This window comes from Mauremys reevesii, linkage group 6, assembly GCF_016161935.1.
Source record: "Mauremys reevesii isolate NIE-2019 linkage group 6, ASM1616193v1, whole genome shotgun sequence".
NCBI lineage: Eukaryota > Metazoa > Chordata > Testudines > Geoemydidae > Mauremys > Mauremys reevesii.
The window spans coordinates 125,298,224-125,320,482 of NC_052628.1; the positions used below are offsets into that span (position 1 = coordinate 125,298,224).

At 44.3% G+C, this 22,259-nt stretch overlaps 1 protein-coding gene across 4 annotated transcripts in view; it reads right to left on the minus strand.

Moving 5' to 3' along the window:
* Positions 1-22,259, minus strand: part of TRABD2A (TraB domain containing 2A) — a 117,553-nt gene that overhangs the window by 9,540 nt on the left and 85,754 nt on the right. For all 4 annotated transcript variants that reach the window (XM_039543473.1, XM_039543474.1, XM_039543475.1 and 1 more), the window contains 2 exons: positions 21,332-21,506; positions 4,482-4,572 (listed from right to left, as the gene is read on the minus strand). In XM_039543473.1, coding sequence (XP_039399407.1) covers positions 4,482-4,572; positions 21,332-21,506 — 266 coding nt within the window. The remainder of the gene's footprint in view (positions 1-4,481; positions 4,573-21,331; positions 21,507-22,259) is intronic.

Consider the following 22,259-nt stretch of genomic DNA (forward strand, 5'->3'; position numbering starts at 1 on the left):
CCTCAATTGTATGCAAGGAGTGGGAACAAATTTTGAAAGAGAAAGTAGTTAAGGACGTACAGGTTAATGGTACTTGCAATAAAATACAACATGGCTTTACAAAAGGTAGATTGTGCCAGACCAACCTGATCTCCTTCTTTGAGAAGATACCTGATTTTTTTAGGCAAAGGAAATGCAGTAGATCTAATCTACCTGGACTTTAGTAAGGCATTTGATACAGGTCCACATGGGAAATTATTAAATTGGAGAAGATGGGGATTAATAGAGAACTGAAAGGTGGATAAGGAACTGGTTGACGGGGAGACTACAACAGGTCAAGCTGAAAGGTGAACTGTCAGGCTGGAAGGAGGTTATTGGGGGAGTTCCTCAGGGATCGGTCTTGGGACCAATCTTATTTAACATTTTCATTAATGCCTTTGGCACAAAAAGTGGGAGTGTGCTTATAAAATCTGCAGATGACACAAAGTTGGGAAGTACTGCCAATACGGAGGAGGACCAGAATACAGACACTCCCCAATTTACGCAAGTGTTCCATTAAGGAACACCTTGTGTAACTCGAATTTTGCGTAAGTTGGAAATGTATACCTGACCATTGCACAAAAAAAAAACAACCCCCCCACCAAAACCAACCAAAAAACCCCTCCTATTTCTAGCTTACAGAACTTTTTCCATAAGTGCGGATTTGTGTAAATCAGGTTTGCGTAACCCGGGGTGGGGGAGCATCTGTATCATACAAGAAGATATGGATGACCCTGTAAACTGGAGCAACAGAAATGGGATGAAATTTAATAGTGCACAGTGCAAGATCATGCATTTAGGGACTAACAACAAGAATTTTTGCTATAAGCTGGGGATGTATCAGCTGGTAGTGACAGAGCAGAGGAAAGACCTGACTGTATTGGTTGATCACAGGATGACTGAGCAGCCAATATGATGTGGCCATGAAAAAGGCTAATGCAATCTTAGGATGCATCAGCCAAGGTATTTCCAGTAGAGACAGGGAAGTGTTAGTACCAGTATACAAGGCACTGGTGAGACCTGATCTGGAATAGTGTGTGAAGTTCTGGTCTTCCATGTTTAAAGAGAGATGAATTCCAACTGGAACGGGTGCAGTGAAAGGCTGCTAGGATGATCCGAGGAATGAAAAACCTACCTTATGACAGGAGACTCAAAGAGCTTGGCTTGTTTAGCCTAACCAATAGAAGGCTGAATGAGTGCTCGCTATAAATACATCAGAGGGAGAAATACCAGGGAGGAAGAGAAGTTATTTAAGTTAAGCACCAATGTGGACACAAGAACAAATGGAAATAAAGTGGCCATCAACAAGTTTAGCCTTGAAATTAGATGAAGGTTTCTAACTATCAAAGGAGTGAAGTTTGGAAACAGCCTCCCAAAGGAGAGCAGAGGGGGCAAAAACAAACAAACAAACAAATAAACAACAAAAACAACCCATCCCACTAGCTTCAAGCCTGAGCTTGATAAGTTTATGAAGGGGACAGTATGATGGGACTGCCTCCAATGGCATGTAGCTGATCTGCAACTGCTCATAGCAAATCTCTCCAATGGCCGGAGATGGGACACTAGATGGGGAGGGCTCTGAGTAACTACAGAGAATTCTTTCCCAGGTGTCTGCCTGGTGGGACTTGCCCACTTGCTCAGAGTCTAAGGTCTATTTGGGGTCGGGAAGGAATTTTCCCCCAGCTCAGATTGGCAGAGACCCTGGGGGGGTTTCACCTTCCTTTGCAGCATATGGCACAGGTCATTTGCAGGTTTTAACTAGTGTAAATAGTTGATTCTCTGCAACTTGAAGTTTTAAAATCATGATTGGAGGATTTCAGTAACTAAGCCTGAGGTCTATTACAGGACCTGTGGCCTGCAATGTGCTGGAGGTTAGACTGATGGTCACTTCTGACCTTAAAGTATGAGTCTAAGCAGGTTCAAGCCAGTGACCGAGAGGTGAAAGCCTCTGTATCCCATTACCAGGCCTCTGAGCTATCCTGTAATGAGCCTCAAAATCATCCCAAGAGGGATTTTAGCTTCCTTTGTTTTTCATTCCGTTCTAAACTCATTTCTCATCTTAACCCTGCTTTGAAATAGTCCTAGATGACTATTCCGAACATTTTAACAGAGCCATTTATCTTCATTTTTTTCTCTGAATACAGAATTAATCTCTGACTCCCTGATCACTTTCCTCGTTCAGCAGGTTTCAGCCACAGCCCCACCAAGGGCTTCATTCTCGGCTCTCACACTGCACATCATAAAATGATTTCAGGGGGAGGTTTTCAAAGGCACAAATGGCAGTTAATTAGGCACTGAACTTTCCCTGACTGTCAGTGGGAGTTTGACACCCACCCTTGCCTCCTTCAATGTATAAAATACTATGGGCAAAACCCTGGCCCCATTCCAGGCAAGGGGAGTTTTGCCATTGATTTCAGTGGGGTCAAGATTTTACTCTGTGACTTTTCTTTAGCCTTTGTTTTTATTCCCATCTCGAGGCCATGTGAAGTGGGATTTAGGACAGCATGAGCTCTCTTTTCCTGGAGCGTAAGAAGTTGCCACGGCAGTTGTAAAGAATGATAGGCCGAAAGGCTCTCCTCAAACAGAAACCTCATTTCCCCAGGCTTTTCATCCTTCTAGGAAACGTTTTTAAACCAGGCACTTTTTCTTTGAAAAAAGAAGCGATTCAAGTATTAGATGCTGATTGGCTATTCTGGATGAGCATAGAGGGCTCACCTACACAGGATGTTCAGATACTACAGTGATGAGTGCAGTACAAGAACCTCTAGAGAACAGAATACTGCTCCCAAGAGGGCTATGGCCGGGCGTGTGGCTGAAACCCACGCCGAGGCTGCTTTAAGGGCAAGTGTCCAGCATGACAAAGCATGCTCAGCACCATGTGAGAAGCCAAGGTTAAAATGTAGCCTGACAAGGAGCTTACGTCCCTTGTAGTAATAGTCGACACCAGTGAAAGGATTCAAGGACGAAGGTGACGTGGTCAGGAGGAAAGGAAGTGACTTCATTAATATAATTTGTCTTACCGTAGTGCCTAGAAATTCCTACATTGGACCACAAGAAAAAGATGGTCCCAGCCCCAGCGAGCCCCTTTAGTAGAGGTGTTTGGGAAGGAGATATGGTGACTGTGGTGCTCAGAGAAGGAACTATGACAATAATCAAGGAAGAGGTATGTGGGGAAAGGAGATATAAAGGGAAATATTACAGTAGTCAAGGTGAAAGATGACCAAAATGCGAACAAAGGTTTTAGCAGTGAGAATACAAGGGAATGGGCTTATTTTAGATACTAGGCCAGAACATGGGATTTAGCGAGCACCTGTATGTGAAGCAGGGGAGAGAGCAATAGAAGATGGGACCAAGGTGGCAAGCCAAGCAGGGAGAATAATGAAATGATCGGCTGTGACAGAGAAAGGAGGCAGAGCAGGGAGATCAGAGATTTGGAGTCTGAAATATTGGCAGGAAGTCCAGAAGGAGATGGCTGAGACAGAGGGAGATGCAAGGCTAGACTGAGGGGGAGATGGAGCAGTTCTCTGGTAGTTGAAACCGTGGCAGAACACCTGAGCGAGAGCACAGAGGGAGACCAAGGTGAGCTGAGGAGAAAACCTTGAAGGCTATCCACAGGTAGGAGTGAAGGCAGGATGAGGAAAGAGTGCTCAGCAAGGAGAACCAGAAGAGAAAAGTGTCCTCGTCTAAAAAGAAGGATAAAATGGAGGAAGAGAGAGTGATCAATGGTATTGGTGGCAGCAGACAGCTTGGGAACAAGAATACAGCTTAATACAAAGAGGGTCATGGAGGATGCTGGTGAGGCCTGCTCCAGAGTGGGGAGGCTGGAAGTCAGATTGGAAAAGTCAAGGAGAACGTTGCACAAGGAGTCAAGGCAGAGCAGACTCAGGGGGTTTAGAGAGAGTACAGGGGATGGGGTGACAGGTGAGACCAAGGGAAGACTTTTCAGGATAAGTGACATGACACTGTACTTGTGTACAAGGGGAAAGAGACAAAGGGGAGGGACTGGTTAAACACACAAGAGAGGGAAGGAATGGGAGAAGGGTCCCAGGATCACAGGACGTGGGGGAAGATGTGCCAAGCTGGGGTTGGGCTGGGGAAAAGGGGCTATAAAACAGAAAAACCAGCAGCCCTTCCCTTTTTGTGCTGCACTACGACAAGCCAGCTTGCCCGCCCAAACAGATCTAACTTGCCATTCATAACTACCTGAGAACTCAAGGCTTTAGAAGTGATGGGAAAAACATGTCTAAGTGATGGGAAAAAGCAACCTGGCGAGTGTCATGCAGACCACATTTCCAAATTAGCGCCCAGAAGATAAACAGAGCAAAGGAATTGTACTGGGAAATAGCAAAGAAGAGCCGTCTACGTGTAATCATGTCTGTCTAGTTCCACAGTATCTCTATGGTCGTCTACAGCTTATCTATCTCAATGGCTATTCAAATATGATAAAAACGTGAATATATTACTTGTTGATGGGTTGTCCAGCAGGAGTGTGTTCTACCTCATACCCTTCTCTTCCCAAAACATCAATCACCGTGTTGTTGCCCATGAAATGACCTGCAGTTAAGAAAAAAAATTAGAAACTTTGGAGCAAACCAAACAAGAAGAGCAGTAACCATCCTCACCCCTCCCAAAGAAAAACGCCCCTCGACAATCCACCATAGCCACACTTCTAGGAGCAGAAGATCTGTCGGAGCAACTGGTTTCCATTTCTCTTCTATGAGGTCTTGAAAAAGTACAAAATACACCAAATTATTGGAGAAGTGTCAATACCGGTGATCTGGCTGGTGCCAGAATGTTCTCACTGGGTCATTCTGAAGTTCCCTGCTGCTAATCACCACCAATATGCCACTGTGGTAAATAAATGATTCTGTCCTCCTTACATTTTTCCTGTAGATTCAACTGGATAAAGTACCCTTCACTTCCTATCCCAAACTGTTCCCAAGTGTTCCTGCACATTGTCACACAGGCCGGGACGCTGGAACAATTTGTACAGTGCGGGTGCAGACAGCCATTGAACCAAACTGTAACCCTGTATATGATGGAAATCACGTCAAGCCGGGGAGTGCTGCCGCACCCCCAGTTCCAGCACCTGTGTGAACAGGCGCTGCCCTCTGACCTCATAACAGATGAGGTCATTCAGAGATATAAAGTTACACTGGTATGAATATGGAGCAACAGCATTTACTTCAGTGCACGCAACCAAAGTGCTCTGCAAACGGAAAGGCCCTAAATATCATGTCATAAACCTTTTGTTGTGATTATTAAATTAAGGGTAATCCAACTGTGGTGAATTAAAAATAGCTCTGGACTTGGGTCAGACACTGAATTCTAGCCAGGCCAGGCCAGGGCAATCTCTCACTTCCTTTAAAATAAGCAATTAGAGACAGATATTCACCTATAACTTCAGTAAAATCCACTAAACTTTGGAGAGGATTTAAGCTGGCTTTGGCATAATTCTGCCAGTGATTTATAAATCCACTCCATTTTCAGCCAGATGTGTATGCTGCTTTGCCTATGGACTGACATCACAATGAATTAATTATGACAGTCTATTATAATAAACGCTGACCAGCATGGGAAAAGAAATTCCTCCCTGGGACTTTTCTTCCTGCATGCAGACTGATTGTGACTTCAGGTTTGTTTTCATACCTCATCAGAGAGAGATTCTGGGAAGGAGATCAAGACACAGGAAGTACAGCACAGACTTTCCAAGCTCTATCCTGTTCTGTCATTTGCCAGCCTGCTATTAAATAAAATTATAATTTGTAGCGAACTCCCTTCCTCCTGCAGAAGCACTTGGTGTTAAAATTGTCACAAGCAGTTAGAAAAAGTATGCCACTCAAAAACACCCTCCTAAATGCATAGGAATAAAACTAACCAAGAGAGTCCGATTAAAAATCATGTATGGAAAAAAAAGAGGCCTACGGTATATTCCCCAAAATGGGGATGGGGTACTGAGACCAGGGGCGGCTCTACAAATTTGGCCGCCCCAAGCAATCATGCCCGGGAGGCGCCCCCGAGCGGGCCAGCCGCAACTGAGCTGCTGGCTCCGCTGGGACCTCCGCAGCTGCGGGCGGTGGGTCCGGTCGGGGCGGCTGGCTGCCCGCTGTCAGCGTGCGCGGGAGGGCCAGCCCGAGCGGGACCAGCAGCGAACGTCCGCCTCATGCCTGGCGGGTCGGTCCGTCGTCCCGGTCGGTGGACCATGGCAGCATGAGACCGCAGCGGTCGGCGCAGCCTGCTGCTGCTGGGAAAGGGGAAAGGGCGCGGCGGCCCCTTGCCCTGGCCGGGCTGACTGAGACAGATGTCCAGGAGCAGCAAATCCCACACCCCCAGGCTCACTATATCAGTTTACCTCCCAGCTGGGGAGAAATGGTGATATCTGTAAAGGATGGTGTGGTCAGAGCTCCGATACTCGACAGGCTGGAGCCTGAAGAGAAGTCACCAAAAGGACTTTAAGAACCAAACAGTGCCAGCTCAACTGGCATTTGCTGGCAAGCAGGCGAAGCGGGCCTAACGAGTGAACAAACACCAGGATGAGTTCTGACCAAGTTGCAAGCTGCCCTGCTAGATCGGGAGTGACTATAATCAAGCCTATGATCACTAAAGCATGAGTTGCTGTTGCAAGGTCAGACTGGGATACGTAAGGCCGCAGCCTGCGCAAAGTGCTCATCTGGAATAAAACAAGACACCGCATTTGTGATGTGCTCTGTCGGACACATGACTTTCAATGGAAACGGACTAATCAAAAGCCATACCAAGGTTCTTCAGTTTTATTTAATTATCAGCCATCTTTGTTTTTAAAACAATAGCACTTCCCTTAGATGTTAAAAATCTCAGGTTCTCAGACATTTCAATCATAAGCTGCATTTCCTGTGTCCTAATCTATATCACATTGTCAAAATGGCAACTCCCTATCTGAGTTTTAATTATTCTTTTTCCTAACAGCAATTTAGGTTCATTGGCGCGGCAGTAAAGAAAAGGGAACCCTGATGCATATACTATGGGACCCCTTTCCCAGCCAGGCAGCTGTGGAAAGAGGTGGACACAAGAGTGAAAATAGCCGTTGGCTTCAACAACCAATCCTCATCTGAAAATTATATTGTAGGTTATGGTCCAACCATGCTAGGTTTCACTCTACCACAAAGACTTTGGTTCTTGAGGGCCGCAATGATTACCAAGTGTGTGATTTGACAAAAATGGAGGAATAGTCTTATGCCCAAAATAGAGCAGTGGTATTCGGACTTGTCTGAGTTTGCAGCTAAAGAAAGATTAACTTATCCACGTAGAGAGCAAGTATAGGAATTCAAAGAAATCTGATATACGATAGGTTTCATGATACATTTGATTTAAGAATGCTGCGATAGCTCAAATAACGCCAGACTTCCATTCAATTTCACCTCTCTGCTTTTTTCCCTCCCTCTTCCCACCCTCCACCCCAGCCTTCTCCTCCTCTCTTTTTCCTATTTGTGTATGTTTACATTATTGTTACCCCCACCCTAACATGTTATGTCTGTGTAATATTGTCTGATTTTGTACTTCCTGGTCCTGAACCTTTGACAAGTTGTAAAGTTGCACAATTGCATACTTTTACTGGATATCCAATGAAATGTGCAGCGTTAGGTAACAGACAAGCTGTAAGTCATTTTCCTTTTTGTAACTTCATTGTTTATGAAAATTACAAAAAATAATAGTAGTGATTTAGGCTGCCATTCAGGAAAGCAGTCACTGTTTAAGTACCACTGAAAACAAGCACATGCTTGAGTGATTTCCTGGATCAGGTCCTTATTCTTCTTTGTAATTTGATGGCGTGATAAGAACATTTTTTTTTATTACACTGAAGTTTTCTTTTAAGAAAATGACTTAGGACCTGATCCAAAGTGCACCGAAGTCAATGTGCGTCTTTGCACTGACATCACTGAGCAAATGGACAAGGCTCTGCTGTCAGAGAGAAATTGTGTGCTAATAATCTCGGCAAAAGAGAAATGGAACAAAAAAAAATGTATATGTGAAAACACAACTGTGCTCACAAACATGCCCAGACATGAGGAGGCCGTCAAAAACTCCTTTCACAACAGTGACAACCACCAGAAATCAACACCACTACCACCCAGCTGTTCATGTATCATGCATATGAGATATTGTTATATTGTTTGTTTATGCAACATCCAAAAGCGTGCCAGACGCTCTTCACTCCAAAGAGAAAGAGAAGGCCTGTGCCCCGAGGAGCTTACACACTCATTCTAGATGTGATATTACATGCAAAAGTAGCAAACAACAGAGTGGATGAAGGGGGAGAGGAGAGAGGGCCGCAACCACAGGATCTCATAGATATTCGGAATAGTGAGCCTCTCCCCTATTTAGAGCTAGGTGAAGTTGTCATTAGTAACTACTTTCTTTCTGTTCTGGGAACACATATAGTCCAAGCCCCCTCTAGAGTAAGAGCCCTGGTTATATATACCAGATCCATCTATTCACAGAAAGCAACCAGAGAGGGGATTCACCCTCCCAAGGTTTAAGATCAAACACTCGTGCTGTATGAGAGAATGAGTCCACAGAAGCATGACAGGGAGTAGGCCTCTTTCACCTGTTTTCTATTTTGGCCTAACACACTTGAATGCCCCCAAAAGAAAAGCCCCAGGCCCTTGTCCCATCAGAAAGCCTCCTCCTTTCTTTCTGTACACAGCTCTCCATTATCCTCATACCACTAGGTGAAGTGATGCATTTGAGAGGTCAATTTACTCTGGCAGGGGGTGGGGAGCCATGAATCTCTATTCTTCTGTGTTCAGACTCAAAAGGGAACTGAGGAGCTGTTGTGTGCACCAGCTCAGCCATACTCTCTACTGGAGAGTAAATAAACCCAAGCCTTTAATCTGTACTGAAAGGAAGTGGAGTGCAGGGATTGTGATGGGCAATATGCTCAAATAACAAAGCTGTCCGACCAACATGCGCTTACAAACCAGTCAAAGTATTGGCCTCTGAATTTCAAACCTTCCTAACATCCCCCTCAAATGTTCTGCATTATGTGATTCTATTGGGCAAGGGGTTTTGGTTGGGTCAGTTTCTTTATTTTTTGCAGTATCCTAAGTGACACAATTCTTCACAACATGCTCAATGTCTCTGGTCTGCAGCCTTTCCTGCCTTGAACACACACAAAGGTGTTCTATTCTTTACAATTAAGTCAAGAATATCCATTTCATCGGGGACTGCCAAACCCAAATTAAACCATTGTGAATTTGGATATTTGTAATATTCTAGCCAAGCAAATGAGGAAACGCCAGATAGTAGCGGTTTCACTGGTGTTCCAGAATTTGTCTCTTAATTATTATATGTCGCAAGAATGCATTTTGTAAATGATGCCACTGTCAGACTTTCAGCAAAACATTCTATCTGATGCTGATAGATCAAGAATTTGATCAGCTCTTTCTTTTAAAGTCCATGTAAAAAAGAAACTAAAGCTTGAAGTCCATGTAATTTTGTGTGTATTTCTTTAGCAGAAATATCTCAGAACTTTCCCCTCAAACTCCCGCATAACCCATAACTTACAAGTTGTACCACAATAACAAACCAGCGGATATTTATGGGTGAACAAAAATGTTTATCAGGAAATGCATTTTAGATCGATGCCCTCTGAGTAGTGGTAAGAACAGCTATAGCATGTGATTATGGTGATGCAACCACAGAGTGATGCTACTGGTCCTAATGGCTGGGATATCCTAAATCAGGATGTTTATTCCTCTGACCTTAATAGGAACATTCAGATGGCTTTTGTGGGCAGTGATTTATGGATTGCTAAAACAAGCCATTCTAAATATCTTAGACAAACAGGCTTCTAATTTTTTAGAATCGTCTAGGAAAGGAGAGAGAATCTTTTCCTAAAATGCTCCTGAAATGTAAAACATTTTAAAATAATAGGAAGTACATCCAGAACAGTTGCCATGACAGCTGCAGATATGCCCAGGACGAAACCTGGTTAACTGGATTAAGTTTACCTGACTCTCCTTTATCTACTTCCCACCTCACAGGCTATGTCCTGTGAGCATGAAGGATAGCTCTTGGCTCCGTTTTCAGACAGCTGAGAGACAGGAAGAACAGCAACTCACCCTCTGCTTGCTTCCCTTTAGAGCTTCACTCACCCACCAAATCAATCATCAAGGCACCGATAGGTGAAGAGTCCTTTCCTCCCAACAGCTGGTGAAGATGCGAGGAAGGGCCCTGAACTGCCAGTAACCCAAAGGAACACAAACACAAGGAGAAATTCCAGGCAGACCAGGCCCATGGGGGAGATGTAGGAAGGCATCACACGGGTTAGTCCTGCAGATTGATCACCCAGCTCACAGAGCACAGGGTTTGGCACTTGCACCAGAGAGTTTGAATTTTTTTAAATCCAGGAGGCAGACCCCGCTGAATGACTTGGACAGTGCAAAATACCTCATTGTATTCTCTTGAGATCACTACATGAGGTGGAACCTGAACTTCTGGGCTGATCTCTACCACAGGGCTTATGTTTTCCCAAATGACTTCCCTGCAGAGTGGGGTGCAGTAGTACAGTACTAAAAATAGAACCTAAGCATGGCCTCCTGGCCAAGTGGAAGGGAGTAATCTCAAGATGCAGTTTCTAGGACCCAATGCGGACAAGATATACACCAAAGCAAGGCCGAGGAGCTCTTCTCCAGGAGGGGATGGTGATTATAGAGAAGCATGTTTTCTTGTACAGGGACTTCCAAAAGCAGAGGTTCCTCTGTCAATACCAATCTCTGCTTTTCCCTAAAAGGAGCTGAACTGGATGAAGCATGATAACTTGGAGCAGGGGAAAGGGTTGTAGGAGTGTGTCCCCTGATAGCTTCATCTACCAGTAAAGGATCTTGCAAAAAGTTTGGCCACAAAACAGCTGACCCTCTCGGAGGAAAGAGTGACCTGCGTGGGATCACCTTCCTATTCTATATTGACAAAGCCTGGCAAGGCATAACAAAGGCAGCCTTTAGCAGAAACAATCCCTGATGTAATAAGTTTCATATGCCTTTTACCGAGCTTAACTTGGGTAGTGTCCAGCGCACACTTGGAAAAGACTTCCCATTTGTCTTGGCATCATCAGCCATTCTACCCAGACTGTCCTGAACTACAGAGATGGAATCTTGCTACCCACTTGGCAGAGATGAAGAATCAGCCTCACAAAACGAATAGAATGAAAGAAATGTTGCCACGTGACTGCGACCAGTGCTGCAATGGAAGAGGGGTTTAAGTGAAGGATCCAATGGAGGGAGGACTAGCTCTGGTCCAGGTTGCCTCCATATTGGCCTGAAGTGTCACCCTGTTAGTGCAAGGAATCCCAGTGCACAGGCTTGCATGGGGCCACAGACCCATCTGTTTCCACCCATGGGAGCTCATCAGGGTATGTTTGTGTAAGAGTTAGGATGTAGTGCGCAAAGTAATTTAACCCCCAAATTACTAAAATTATAGCCTGGAGAAACAAAGATCAGGAAAATTGAATTATTGTTCCCTGTGATACAAATTCAAGGATGTGTGAACCCACAGTCTATCAACACAGGCTCTTTTTGTGCCTAACGGATGCCATAACTCAGCACTAAGTTATTAACCCTGCATAATTTAGTCTACAAAGAAAAGCAGCAAAAACTGGCAATAAAGGAGTTTGTGCCGTTACAGCTTCGTCGTCTGCTGCACCTTTCCTGAGGCACACCTCCAACAGAAGTTACAGCTCCTATAAGCGTGAGAGCCACTTCCTGTATTCTGCTCTCTAAGTGAGCTAACCTCAAAATTAATTATTCCCAAACTCACTAGGTGGATCCTGTGCAATTAACCTACCTCCTAGCTTCTCCAAACGATGTACTGATGGCAAAGGGAAGTTTGGTAAAAGGCATAGGATTCATCTTCTTTTAAACTAAAACTGTGGGGTTTTTTAAATAGAAAGGACGACCTGGCTAAGTCCAATGAAATTCAGAAACTGAAGAGCTTTAATTCAGTTAAAGGAACCGCTCAAAGAGTATTCATGCCTTTTAATCCATCAACTTGCTTTGAACAGTGGTTTAAGACAGGCAAATGACTGAAAACTAATCATCTTAAAGTTAAATCCCGCGTCTCTTTTCCAGACATATGTTATCCAACTAGTCAGTGTTTAAACATCAGAAGCTGTTAATAAACCTTAAGTGACCATAACAGTTCAACAGCCAACTAAAGTCAATGGCAGTGACAGAGTTAACCTATTGTGTGGTGGCGGCGTGGCTAGGTGTGGGCACCAACATTTGCAAAGCCGTGCTGGAGCTGAGGGATTGTTCCTGGCTCTTGAGCTTGTTGCTGGTCTTTGCTTTATGCTGAAGCATCTTTTGTTGCTGCAAGTTTCTCACGTCATTTTGCAGCTTCTGTCCTTTGTTGAGGAGCAAGATCCTTTCTCTAAGTTGTTTGAGGGCTTCTCCCCACAGAAAAATTGTAAAGGTTTAACTATACCTGTCTAGTTAAAGTGCACAGCCCCCTACCTAATACACCAGTTCTGTTAGTATAAATGTGCTTTATACACTATTCCTATTCAGGAAGGAAAATAAGCTGCCTTATACTGGTATAACTGCATCTACACTGGGGTTGTACTGGTATAACTATTCCAGTTTAAAAAAAAATCACAACCCTAACTGAAAGTAATTCCAGGCCTCAATTTATAGGAGCTACTTTCGTTCTCATGCAATTTACTGAAAGCAGAGAACACACTTTCAGAGTCCAGCTGGACTCAGGTATCAGTGTTTGTCACTTCTCCACTGGCTCACCTCCCTATGGGCAAGATTCAGTTGCTTCTTCAGTTAATACCTGTGTAGCAGGACTTGTGGACTCTTGTCAAAGTTGTTTATTAAACCTCTATTCCTGGATGAGAAGTTCTCAGTCTCTCTCTCTGAAGTTACTTTCAAAACATTTTCGTGTATTCAGTCCAATTACTGAAATATGGAAGTTCCATAAATTTATAAAAAATGCTTCTTTTTCCAGTGACCAAAGCCACATTTTATAGTCAAGTCTTTTTGCTGCTTGGATTTAATACTTTCAGGGCCAGATTTTCAAGAAAGGTCTCAGTACCCAACAGCTCCCAGTTAGGCACCTAAATGAAGGTACCCAGATTTTCAAAAGCTCAGCTCCCAATGTTGTCGGTCGGGGAATTTGCTGTTATTCCCAACAGGTGCTGAGAGTTCTTGATATTCTGGCCCTTAAGGTGTATATCATTAAGATGCTCTTTTGAAATGTAGCTACTTCCATTCAACAACCTGCCTGGATTCTCCTGGCCTCCTCCTAAATTTGGGACATTGATGGGCCAGCCAGCTGCAGATGTGCAAGACGCCTTCAGGCAATTGGGTGACAAGTGGAAAAAAGAAAAACCTCACCAGGTCCCACACTCTTGATTTAGTTCAGCTGAGTTTGGGGTTGGGCTCTAGGCTCACAGGTCTTTTAGAACCAGAGAGGGCTACTGTAACAGGTGGGTCCAGGGCTCAACCCTCTCCGGGGAGGAGGGGAGCCACACCGGCCCGCTACAGCTACCTTCTCACAGACTGGCCTGATTAATGGACTGCCAGGAAGCACCATACTCCAGAATCTAATCCTGCCAGAAAGGAAAGACTTGGGAAGAATTCATCATAAGAAAAATACAAGTCTGGCGTAACCAGCTGGAAGAGTTGTTTCCATCTGCTGGAGACAGGAAAACAAGGGCCCAATCCAAAGCCCACTGAAGTCAATGGAAAAACTCTTTAGATTAGATATTAGAGCTGTATTTAAAGTCTTCCTTTTCCATGTTGTGATGCTTCTGCAGATGCACACCAAGGTCACGTGTTTTTTTGCCACCATATTGCATTTCTTCTTCTTCTTCATCATCATCAAGGCAAATCCCAAAGAAATATATCCTCCTTGCAGATCGAGTGCCTCCTGGATTGATTTCCGCTAGACTGGGTAGGACTGAGCAATAGTGGTGTTGGGCTCTGCTGGGGAGGTTAATCAGTTTCTGTTATACTTATGTTGTTGCAGGGTTATTTGATTTGGTCTTGGGGTAACTAACAGATCTGCTTATTGGGTGTCATTTTAACAGTGTATCAAAGGCATCCAAGGCATTGCATGGATTCTTGTTTATTGCAAAGTAATAAAAACCCCAATAAATAAATCAATGCATTCTTTATACTCTGACATCCCTACAGTATACACCTCCTATCTACTTGTTTCACTGAAAGAGTTACAGAAAACCCCAAATGTGTGGCCTGTGTTTCCTACTAGCAGGGTGAAAAAAAAAAAGACATTTTACTTTTTACATTTTTTCCCATGCAAATAACTAATGCATAGGCAATTGCTGGCATTCATATGGGCAGATTTGGCAGTCTTTCTATATTTACTTGGACTGTGGTTCACTTATTTGAATATGAATCTTTCTCGGAATTGTTGTGCTTAAGGCCTTGTACAATACAGAGGATGCAGTTATATATTATTTCCAAAATTGATTTAATAAAGCTGCAATTCCTCTAATCCAAAACATATTCATAAATCGTATCAAGCTGCCTTTCTACCGAGCAGTCTCTGTGGCTAGATTTAGATCCCTTGGCCAACGTGTGGGTCACTTATTTCAAAACACGTCTTAAACATTGAATGCCAGACAACTAAGTAAATCATGGCTTGAAGGAAGATTTTCCCGAGTAAAGACTGTATGATCAGGTCCCAAGTTTAATGCACAAAAGAAAATATTAGTGAGATCTCCAAAGGGGTCTCATATATATATAAATTAAAGAAAACCTTTCCATGCTGGCAGCTTGCCTATCAATGGTGCATCTGCACTGGCATTTTGCTGGAAATCTCTTAGCTGCAGCTGTGCCAGCCCTATTGGTGATGGAGGTATTAGTGTGAACTGGCTTCTCCTGCTGTTATCACCATGACAGCAAGACCGGCATCATTAGGAAACATGGTGGTAAAAACACCTAGCCCTGTTTTGCAGGAGTGTTCTCATGGTTGCTATCACTGGAAGGAGCTGTGCTGGTGGGAGATTTCCAGAGAAAGGGCTTTGTGGACATGTCTACACCAGCCTTTTTTAGACACAATCTCCCACCACTGCTACCAACGAGGGAACTCTAGCACAGACAAGGAGCTGTCAGCTGACCACCATCGAGATCTGCTCTGAGCAGCTCTCTCTCTCTCTCTCTCCCTCCTGACTTACCTTATTTTGAAGATTTCACTGATGCCTTGGAAGGGGTATTTTTGCACACTCATAACTTCAACTGTGTATATCTGTCATAGTCTCCAGGCCGAGTGCCCTTCGTGCAACCCCTGGGGCTTTGGAAATGGTTCCTGCTTCCACAGACTACATCCCCGTCGGAGACTGTCATCACGATAACCCTACACTAGCTGTAGTCTCCAGAAGCTACTGAGTAAATAGACAGAAAAGCTGCCAGGTTTGATCAGCCACTCTCAAGTTACATATGTTCACACACCTTCTGGGACTCCGCCCTTCTATTCCACTCATGGAGCTCAAAATGATCCCGCATCCCAGAAGCGGAGTAGCACAGGGGGGAATCAGGCCCTTCTCATACAGGGAGAGGCAAAATTGACTTAATCTGGTTTATCATGATCTCACTTGCCTGCTCCTTTTGGGATTTGGTTTGGTTTTTTTCAAATCGCTCTTCTCTTTCAGGCCCGAGTGTGTTTCTTGAATGTCTTTATACTTTGCATCTGTTGGCTTTTCCAGAAACTTACTGCGTAAGTTTAGCCCCCTTTGCACAAAGTAGCTTTGGCTGCATTCCCTATTTACTCCTGGAGTCCCAGTTCTGATTATTTAGATTGTAGGTGGGAATTTCACGAGTGCCTGAATAAGTTACCCTCCTAACTCCAGTTGCCCTTCAAAGGGAATCAGGCTCCCAACTTGCCCAGGTAACTGAAAATCCTACTGTATGTTCCTTAGGGTTTTTAAAAACCTCCCTACAAGTACGACAAGTGTATCCTGGCTTTGAATTCATTCTTTTCTTTTACAAATATCTCTGCTAGCTCACATCATCAGTCTCCTCTGTCCCGCAGGCTGTAAACCCAGTCACAATTACGACTTTCCCTTTTAATTTAGATTCTTCAGGCTTCTTGCCCTAAATTGCATCTTTTCAAAACAATAAACAAATCATAAGAACTGATACTAATTAACATTTCTATTGCAGTAATGCCTAGAGACCAATCAGGGTGGGACCCCATTGTTCTAGGTGCTGGACAAATATACAGGACATGACAATTCCTGCCCCACAGGGCTGACCATCTAAAATTCCCATGGCACGGTAAAGAGAGTCTTTCACACCGATGCGTCTGACAAGTGCCTTATGGTCATATTTAAAGCCCAGTGAAGTCAGTGGGAGCCTTTCCATTGACGCCAGTAGGCATTGGCTTAAACAGCAGCTGTCATTTCTCTTTCTAACCAAGTCCCTCTCCTATTACAACCTAGCACCTATTTACCAGTTGTGCACTTGGTCAGTGACAATCCCTCTTCTGTGATAACCTACAAACCTTCTCCCTGATCACGACTGCTCCTTTCAGTACATGCCTTAGATGGTGCTGGACTGTCTGTGAATTCATTTGAATTTAGAGCATATTAGGTCACGAAGCTGCTTGATTCAGCAGGAAAACTGGTAAGACCTGGTGTTTCTGAGATGTTACGTCTCTAACGACTTGCTGAATTGTTAATTCAGACATTGGCTAATCGGGCTGTTCATACCAATTCCTCTTTCTGGGCGGTCTGTAAAAATAAAAACAAAAACGTAGGGAAAGAAAATAGCATTCCCTGGAGGTTTAATGTCATACAAATCTGAGTCATAGAACGGGAACAGCTTCTTTATTTCCTTAAGTAATTGGTTGATTTTTGTTGGTAACAGAAGAAATTTTGACCATGGCCCTTCTTTTTGTAGCCTTACTGAGAGTTTGCCAACATTCAGTGTGTTAATAGCTTCAGAATAACACAGCCCTTGGTTTTTTCAGTAGGAACAGAGAGGAAACACCTCAGAGACAAACAGGAATTGTCTCAGGGTTTAAAAAATTCAGTGGGCCAAACCTCTCACTGAGGTCAACTGTTCTGTGCACAACGGGGCAGGCTGGGACCTTCTCCACCTTTTACTCACACAGGTGAGCATTTAACTCTCATCAGCTGCCTCGGTGAAATCTCTCAACTGTATGGATGGCATGGACTGATGGGGGGAGCTCATTAACAGCTCCCAAAACACAGGCTTCCCCTTCTAATTTCTGTCTTGGCAAGAGGCAAGACTTTCTGGAACGTTTCATCAAAATCTGCTCAGCTAGTTTGTTTGGTGGTTTGGGTTTTTTTATTTTGTTTTTACATTTATGTGTGTGTTAAAAAACTGGTTCTGTAATTGAATGATGAGTGAAAAATGTCTCACTAAAATATAGAGGACAAGTGTTTGTTTCTCTAAACTCTCAATGAAATCTACAAAATAAGCCAGGTCTGAACATGGACCCTACTATACCTTAACCCACAACATGCGGCATAGCATAAGAAATTGGAATTTACAGCCATGATTTTGTATGGAGATTGGCTAATGTTGACCTGTGCAGAATCCATTGATGTCAGTGAAGCTGTGCAGGGTCCATCTTTACCCCCTACCCTCCATCAAGGCCTATGCAATTAAAAGGTCAACATATATTCATAATACAAGGTGAGGTTATATTTTACGGCACGATACAGAGAGAAGAGCTAAAGCTAAGCTTTTCCTATTAACTCTGCATTTCCTCTCTTCTGGCTTCTTTAGTCTCACCCGCAACACTGCAATAATGCTAGTTTTTTGCACGAACTTCTATACTAAATAAAGCATCAAACCGCATTTGAATCCACTGAAAGCCACACGGTCTATCAATTTGTTCTGGTTTGATGACATTTTGATAAAAATACAAATACAAAGGAAAGGGAGGTAAAAGAGGCGAGGTTAATAGCACCCCATCCACGCCCCAAGTAAAGATTCGTTAGAAGAGAGTAGGAGATGAAAGTGTTTTTCAGTGGAGAGCAGTTAACACCAAAAAACAATGTTACGGTTTCCTTACAACATTCTACACCTTTCTAAAAACCAAATGTTTTAAACCTCTGGAAATGAGCACTTATCCTGCATCCCTCACTAGCACCCCACCCAATGTACCTTAACTTTGCCCTTTGGATATGTCTACACTGCAAGTGAAAATGGGCCAGCATAACCTGCAGGGGTAACGGCGGTGTGTAGACATGGTGGCGTGAGCTAGCAACTTGAGGATGCACCCAGGCTCCCTGGTGGCCCCGTCCCCTTATTTTGTTTTGTTATGGAAATGTGCTGCTGGAGGCATTCTGTCCACTGTGGGCCAGATTCTCTGCTGGTGTAAATACACTTATTCTTAGCAGCTGAGAATCTGGCTCTATTTTCGTCATCCTGTTCTTTATCTCCCCTGCTGCATCCTCCTATCTGCCTCCCCCTCCAGGACTCCTGCCCCATCCAATCCCCCCGTTCCCTGATGGCCCCTCTGGGACCCCTGCCCCATCCATACACCCCTACTCCCTGTCCCCTGACTGCCCCCCAGGACCCTGCCCCATTCAACCCCTATTCCCTCCCCAACCATCTGCACCCCCACCCCCTGACCACCTCCCCGAACTCCCCTCCCCTCTATCCAACCCGCCCCCCCCCCCCCGCTCCCTGCCCCCTTACCGTGCTGCCTGGAGCACTGGTGGCTGGCAGCACTACAGCCACACCGCCCAGCTGGAGCCGGGCCACGCCGCCGCCACCACGCAGAACGGAGACTGGGTCAGGCCGGGCTCTGCAGCTGCGTTGCCCCAGGAGCTCGCAGCCCGGCCACCCAGAGCATTGCACCGGCAGCGGGGAGAGCTGAGGCTGCGGGGAAGGGGGGACAGCAGGGGAGGGGCCGGGGGCTGGGCAGGATAGTTCCACGGGCCGGATGTGGCCCGCGGGCCGTAGTTTGCCCACCCTGCTGTAGATACACACCCTGGCGGGCTGTATGTAAGTTGCTGGGTAGACAAGTCGTGAGAGAGAGAAAAAATAAACGAACAAAATGGAAGATAGGGAAGAACACTCAGGAATAGGTATCTTTACATTTCTGGTTTATACCTGCCCATTTCATTGCGTGTGCTGCTGCTGGGGGGTCATTACTTCTTCCAGGACAGTGCTTCTGGGTCAGGCTAGTTTCATGCTCACTGTTGCGTCCATGTGACCTCGTTTGTATTTGAATGTTGGCCAATTGTTATGACCCAATCACTGGAGCAGTACATGGAAGGGACTAGCTCTTCTCATGCCTTCTTCTGTGGCTGGTGTTTGTCTCCTATCTATGGTCTGTCATTATCAATATGAACCCATCAGGGAGTCACATGCTGCTCTGACATGACAGGAGTTCAGACAGTGGTGTTGGCAGCTGATTTATACCGGCACATCCAAAGTCTGAACTTGTGTCACACACTCGAATGCCCTAACCCAAGTAAGCTGGGTCTGAGTCACTTTCCTCCATGGTGGAGAGCTGTGGGCAGCAGTGTATTAGTGCAGAAGCATGGTATGTATGCAATCTTTATGCATGCCTGAACAGATACTATCAGCTACCTTTCATTACCACCCTGCTCAGTGTGAGAGATCCTTGTTATGCTAAGCAGATAGCCCGTAACCAGAGCTACCTGCTGTATGTGTAGGGATTCCTCCTTACTGTAAATGCTGTTCCTGCATTCAGATAAATATTTCCCTTTCCTTATCTAGACCTTCCACCCTCACTGAAGCAACATCCACTGATCAGATGAATGTGTCACGTGCATCTCATGCTTGACAGGATGCTGCTCTCCTTGAGCGTGGTTTTAGCTGCATTCCCCTTTTCAGTGGCCAGTAAGGTTTACAGACAAATTTAACTGGGAGGCAGTGGGTAGGGCACTAGATTGAGAATCAGGAGACCTGGGCTCTGTTCTTGGCTGGTCCAAGTCACTTCCCCTCTCTGTGCTTCTGTCCCCCCTGCACTCCCCTTTGCCTGTCTTGTCTATTTAGACTGTCAGCTCTTCAGCACAAGGACCAGGGAGTATGAAAATGAAGGGTTTTTTTAATTTAGATCAGATTTTTATTTAAAATTAAATACAGGTTGATTATTAAAAATAAACATTTAAAATTAAATTTGAAATTGACAACCTATGTTAAGGCCTACACCTCTATAATCTAATAACATCATTTAAATTAAATGCAAAAATAATATTGCACTCCATGTTTGCTAACCAAGTGTTAAAGAAAGTCCAACCACTGTCCTGGTGGAAGTCACTGGCTCAGCAACTGGAACCAGAGTTGGTTGAAGTGCTAAACCAGTTTTTGACAGCAGTAACCTCCTCTGCAAATGCAGAGAGAATATTTTCTTCATTTCAGTTTATTCAACTAGTTCAGTTCAATGACTAGTTCATTCAAAGTTAAGAAAAAGCAGGAATGCTTGTCTTCCTCTTCCAGTCTATGAATAAAAACTAGGCGTGAAAGTATGGTCTAGTAGTTCTAAAATCTTGAAGGATGTGGTGATCACAGTTAGTTCAACACATTATCTACAGATCATACTTTGTTGCAATAAATCAGTTAATTTTAAATGCAAAATATGTTTTGGTAAACGTACACAGAAACTAGTATCCAGCATCATTAATGTAGTTTTATTCAAGTAATTTTAAAAATTGCAAATGCTGGTTTGGGGCATTTTTAGTTGAATACCAATTTCAATCCCAATGCAGCTTGACACAAATCATGAGTAGAAAATCAATCTTCTAGTAAATAAGAAAATTCACCATTTTCTAAGACGATAAAAAGAAATGTGTCTAGATATACTGTATCCTCCTGGTTAGCAAAAAGAAGTATCAGGTTGAGTGTCAGGGTTCTATTTAGTTGTAAATCAACATGTTTTAATGGTTACCAACCAATGAGAATCAATTGTTCCTTAGGAAAATAACTAAAAAGTACAAATGCAAAGCAAGCACAATGGGGCCTCAATCTCATTGGAAGTGTCTTGGCACTGCTGATTGAACTAGATACCCATCAACCAACTAACTTTTCAGACTTAAGCTAGCATGAGGCAGCAAACCAAGTATGCACCTTCGACAACCCTGCCTACCTACAGGGCGAGCTTCAAAGAGTTCACATTGATCTTTCATTTGAATAATTGTCTATGTCTAAAGAACCAACTAAGGGAAGAGGGTTTGTTATGCCTTTAAGGGTCTGATCCTGCAGTGAGTTATGCCTGGGGATTTATAACTGAGTCTGGGGCTTGAAAGCAGAGTTCGTAAAAACGCAGGAAGAAAGTAATCAAATTCAAGAGCTCATCTAGCACGTACCGGCTCCAAATGCAAAGAAGAAACTCTTGTCGGGGTTCTCCTCCAGCAGGTCCTTCACTCGCTTTCCCATCCTCTCATTGCGCTTGTAGACGAGCTCCTGGCGGAAATAGCTGTCTATCTCTTGGGCGGTAACGCGCTCCTTGGGTGGCAGGGTGGCGTTAATGAAATTTGGGACCTAGGCAAGAAAGAAAAATCTTTGTGGGAAATGACTATTTCACTGGTGTATTCCAAGGAGACGAAGATTGTCAAGGTCAGGCATTGAGGCGCCTGGCATTCCCCCTTGCCCCCCACAAAAGCACGTACAGCAGGACAAAAACCCCTCTCAGTGACTTGTTAATAATGCTCCGTTTCTCCAAGTACGTGATTTTACAACCTGTGCAACTGAATTTGTTTTAGCTTGATACAAAGAAAACAGACATTGTGGGTTTGTCAGATGGTAGCTCTTGAATCCTGCTTATGTGGCTAGAGGAAATCCGTATTTGTCATACCTTTTCCTTAACCCCTCCAAGTGTTACAAGATTAAGATCACAGGGACAGTGTCACATGAGCCATTTGCCTGCTGTCCTGCAAGCTGCTCTGGCGGGGGGAGAATAATAACCAAGCAACTAGAGTCAGTCAAAAAAATTCAACATTTTTCCAAAAAAGGGACATTTTTTTCATTAAAAACATTCCCATTTTTCAACCAGCTCCATGTGCATCATTTACGAGGTGGTTCCCAGTCCCCTCACACTAGCTCCAAATCCACCTGTGGTTGCCTGCTGCAACCCCCCCTCTCCCAAAATCCTTTGCCATCCTTTGGGACCAATGTGCACCAGTGCCCAAGGCCCCTGCAGTGATGAAGCAAGACATACGCAGATAATGCACCCGCATGCTGCAGAGAACGTTGAAAAAACCCTGAGGTCATGGTCAGCCTGACCCGGGGGGAAAT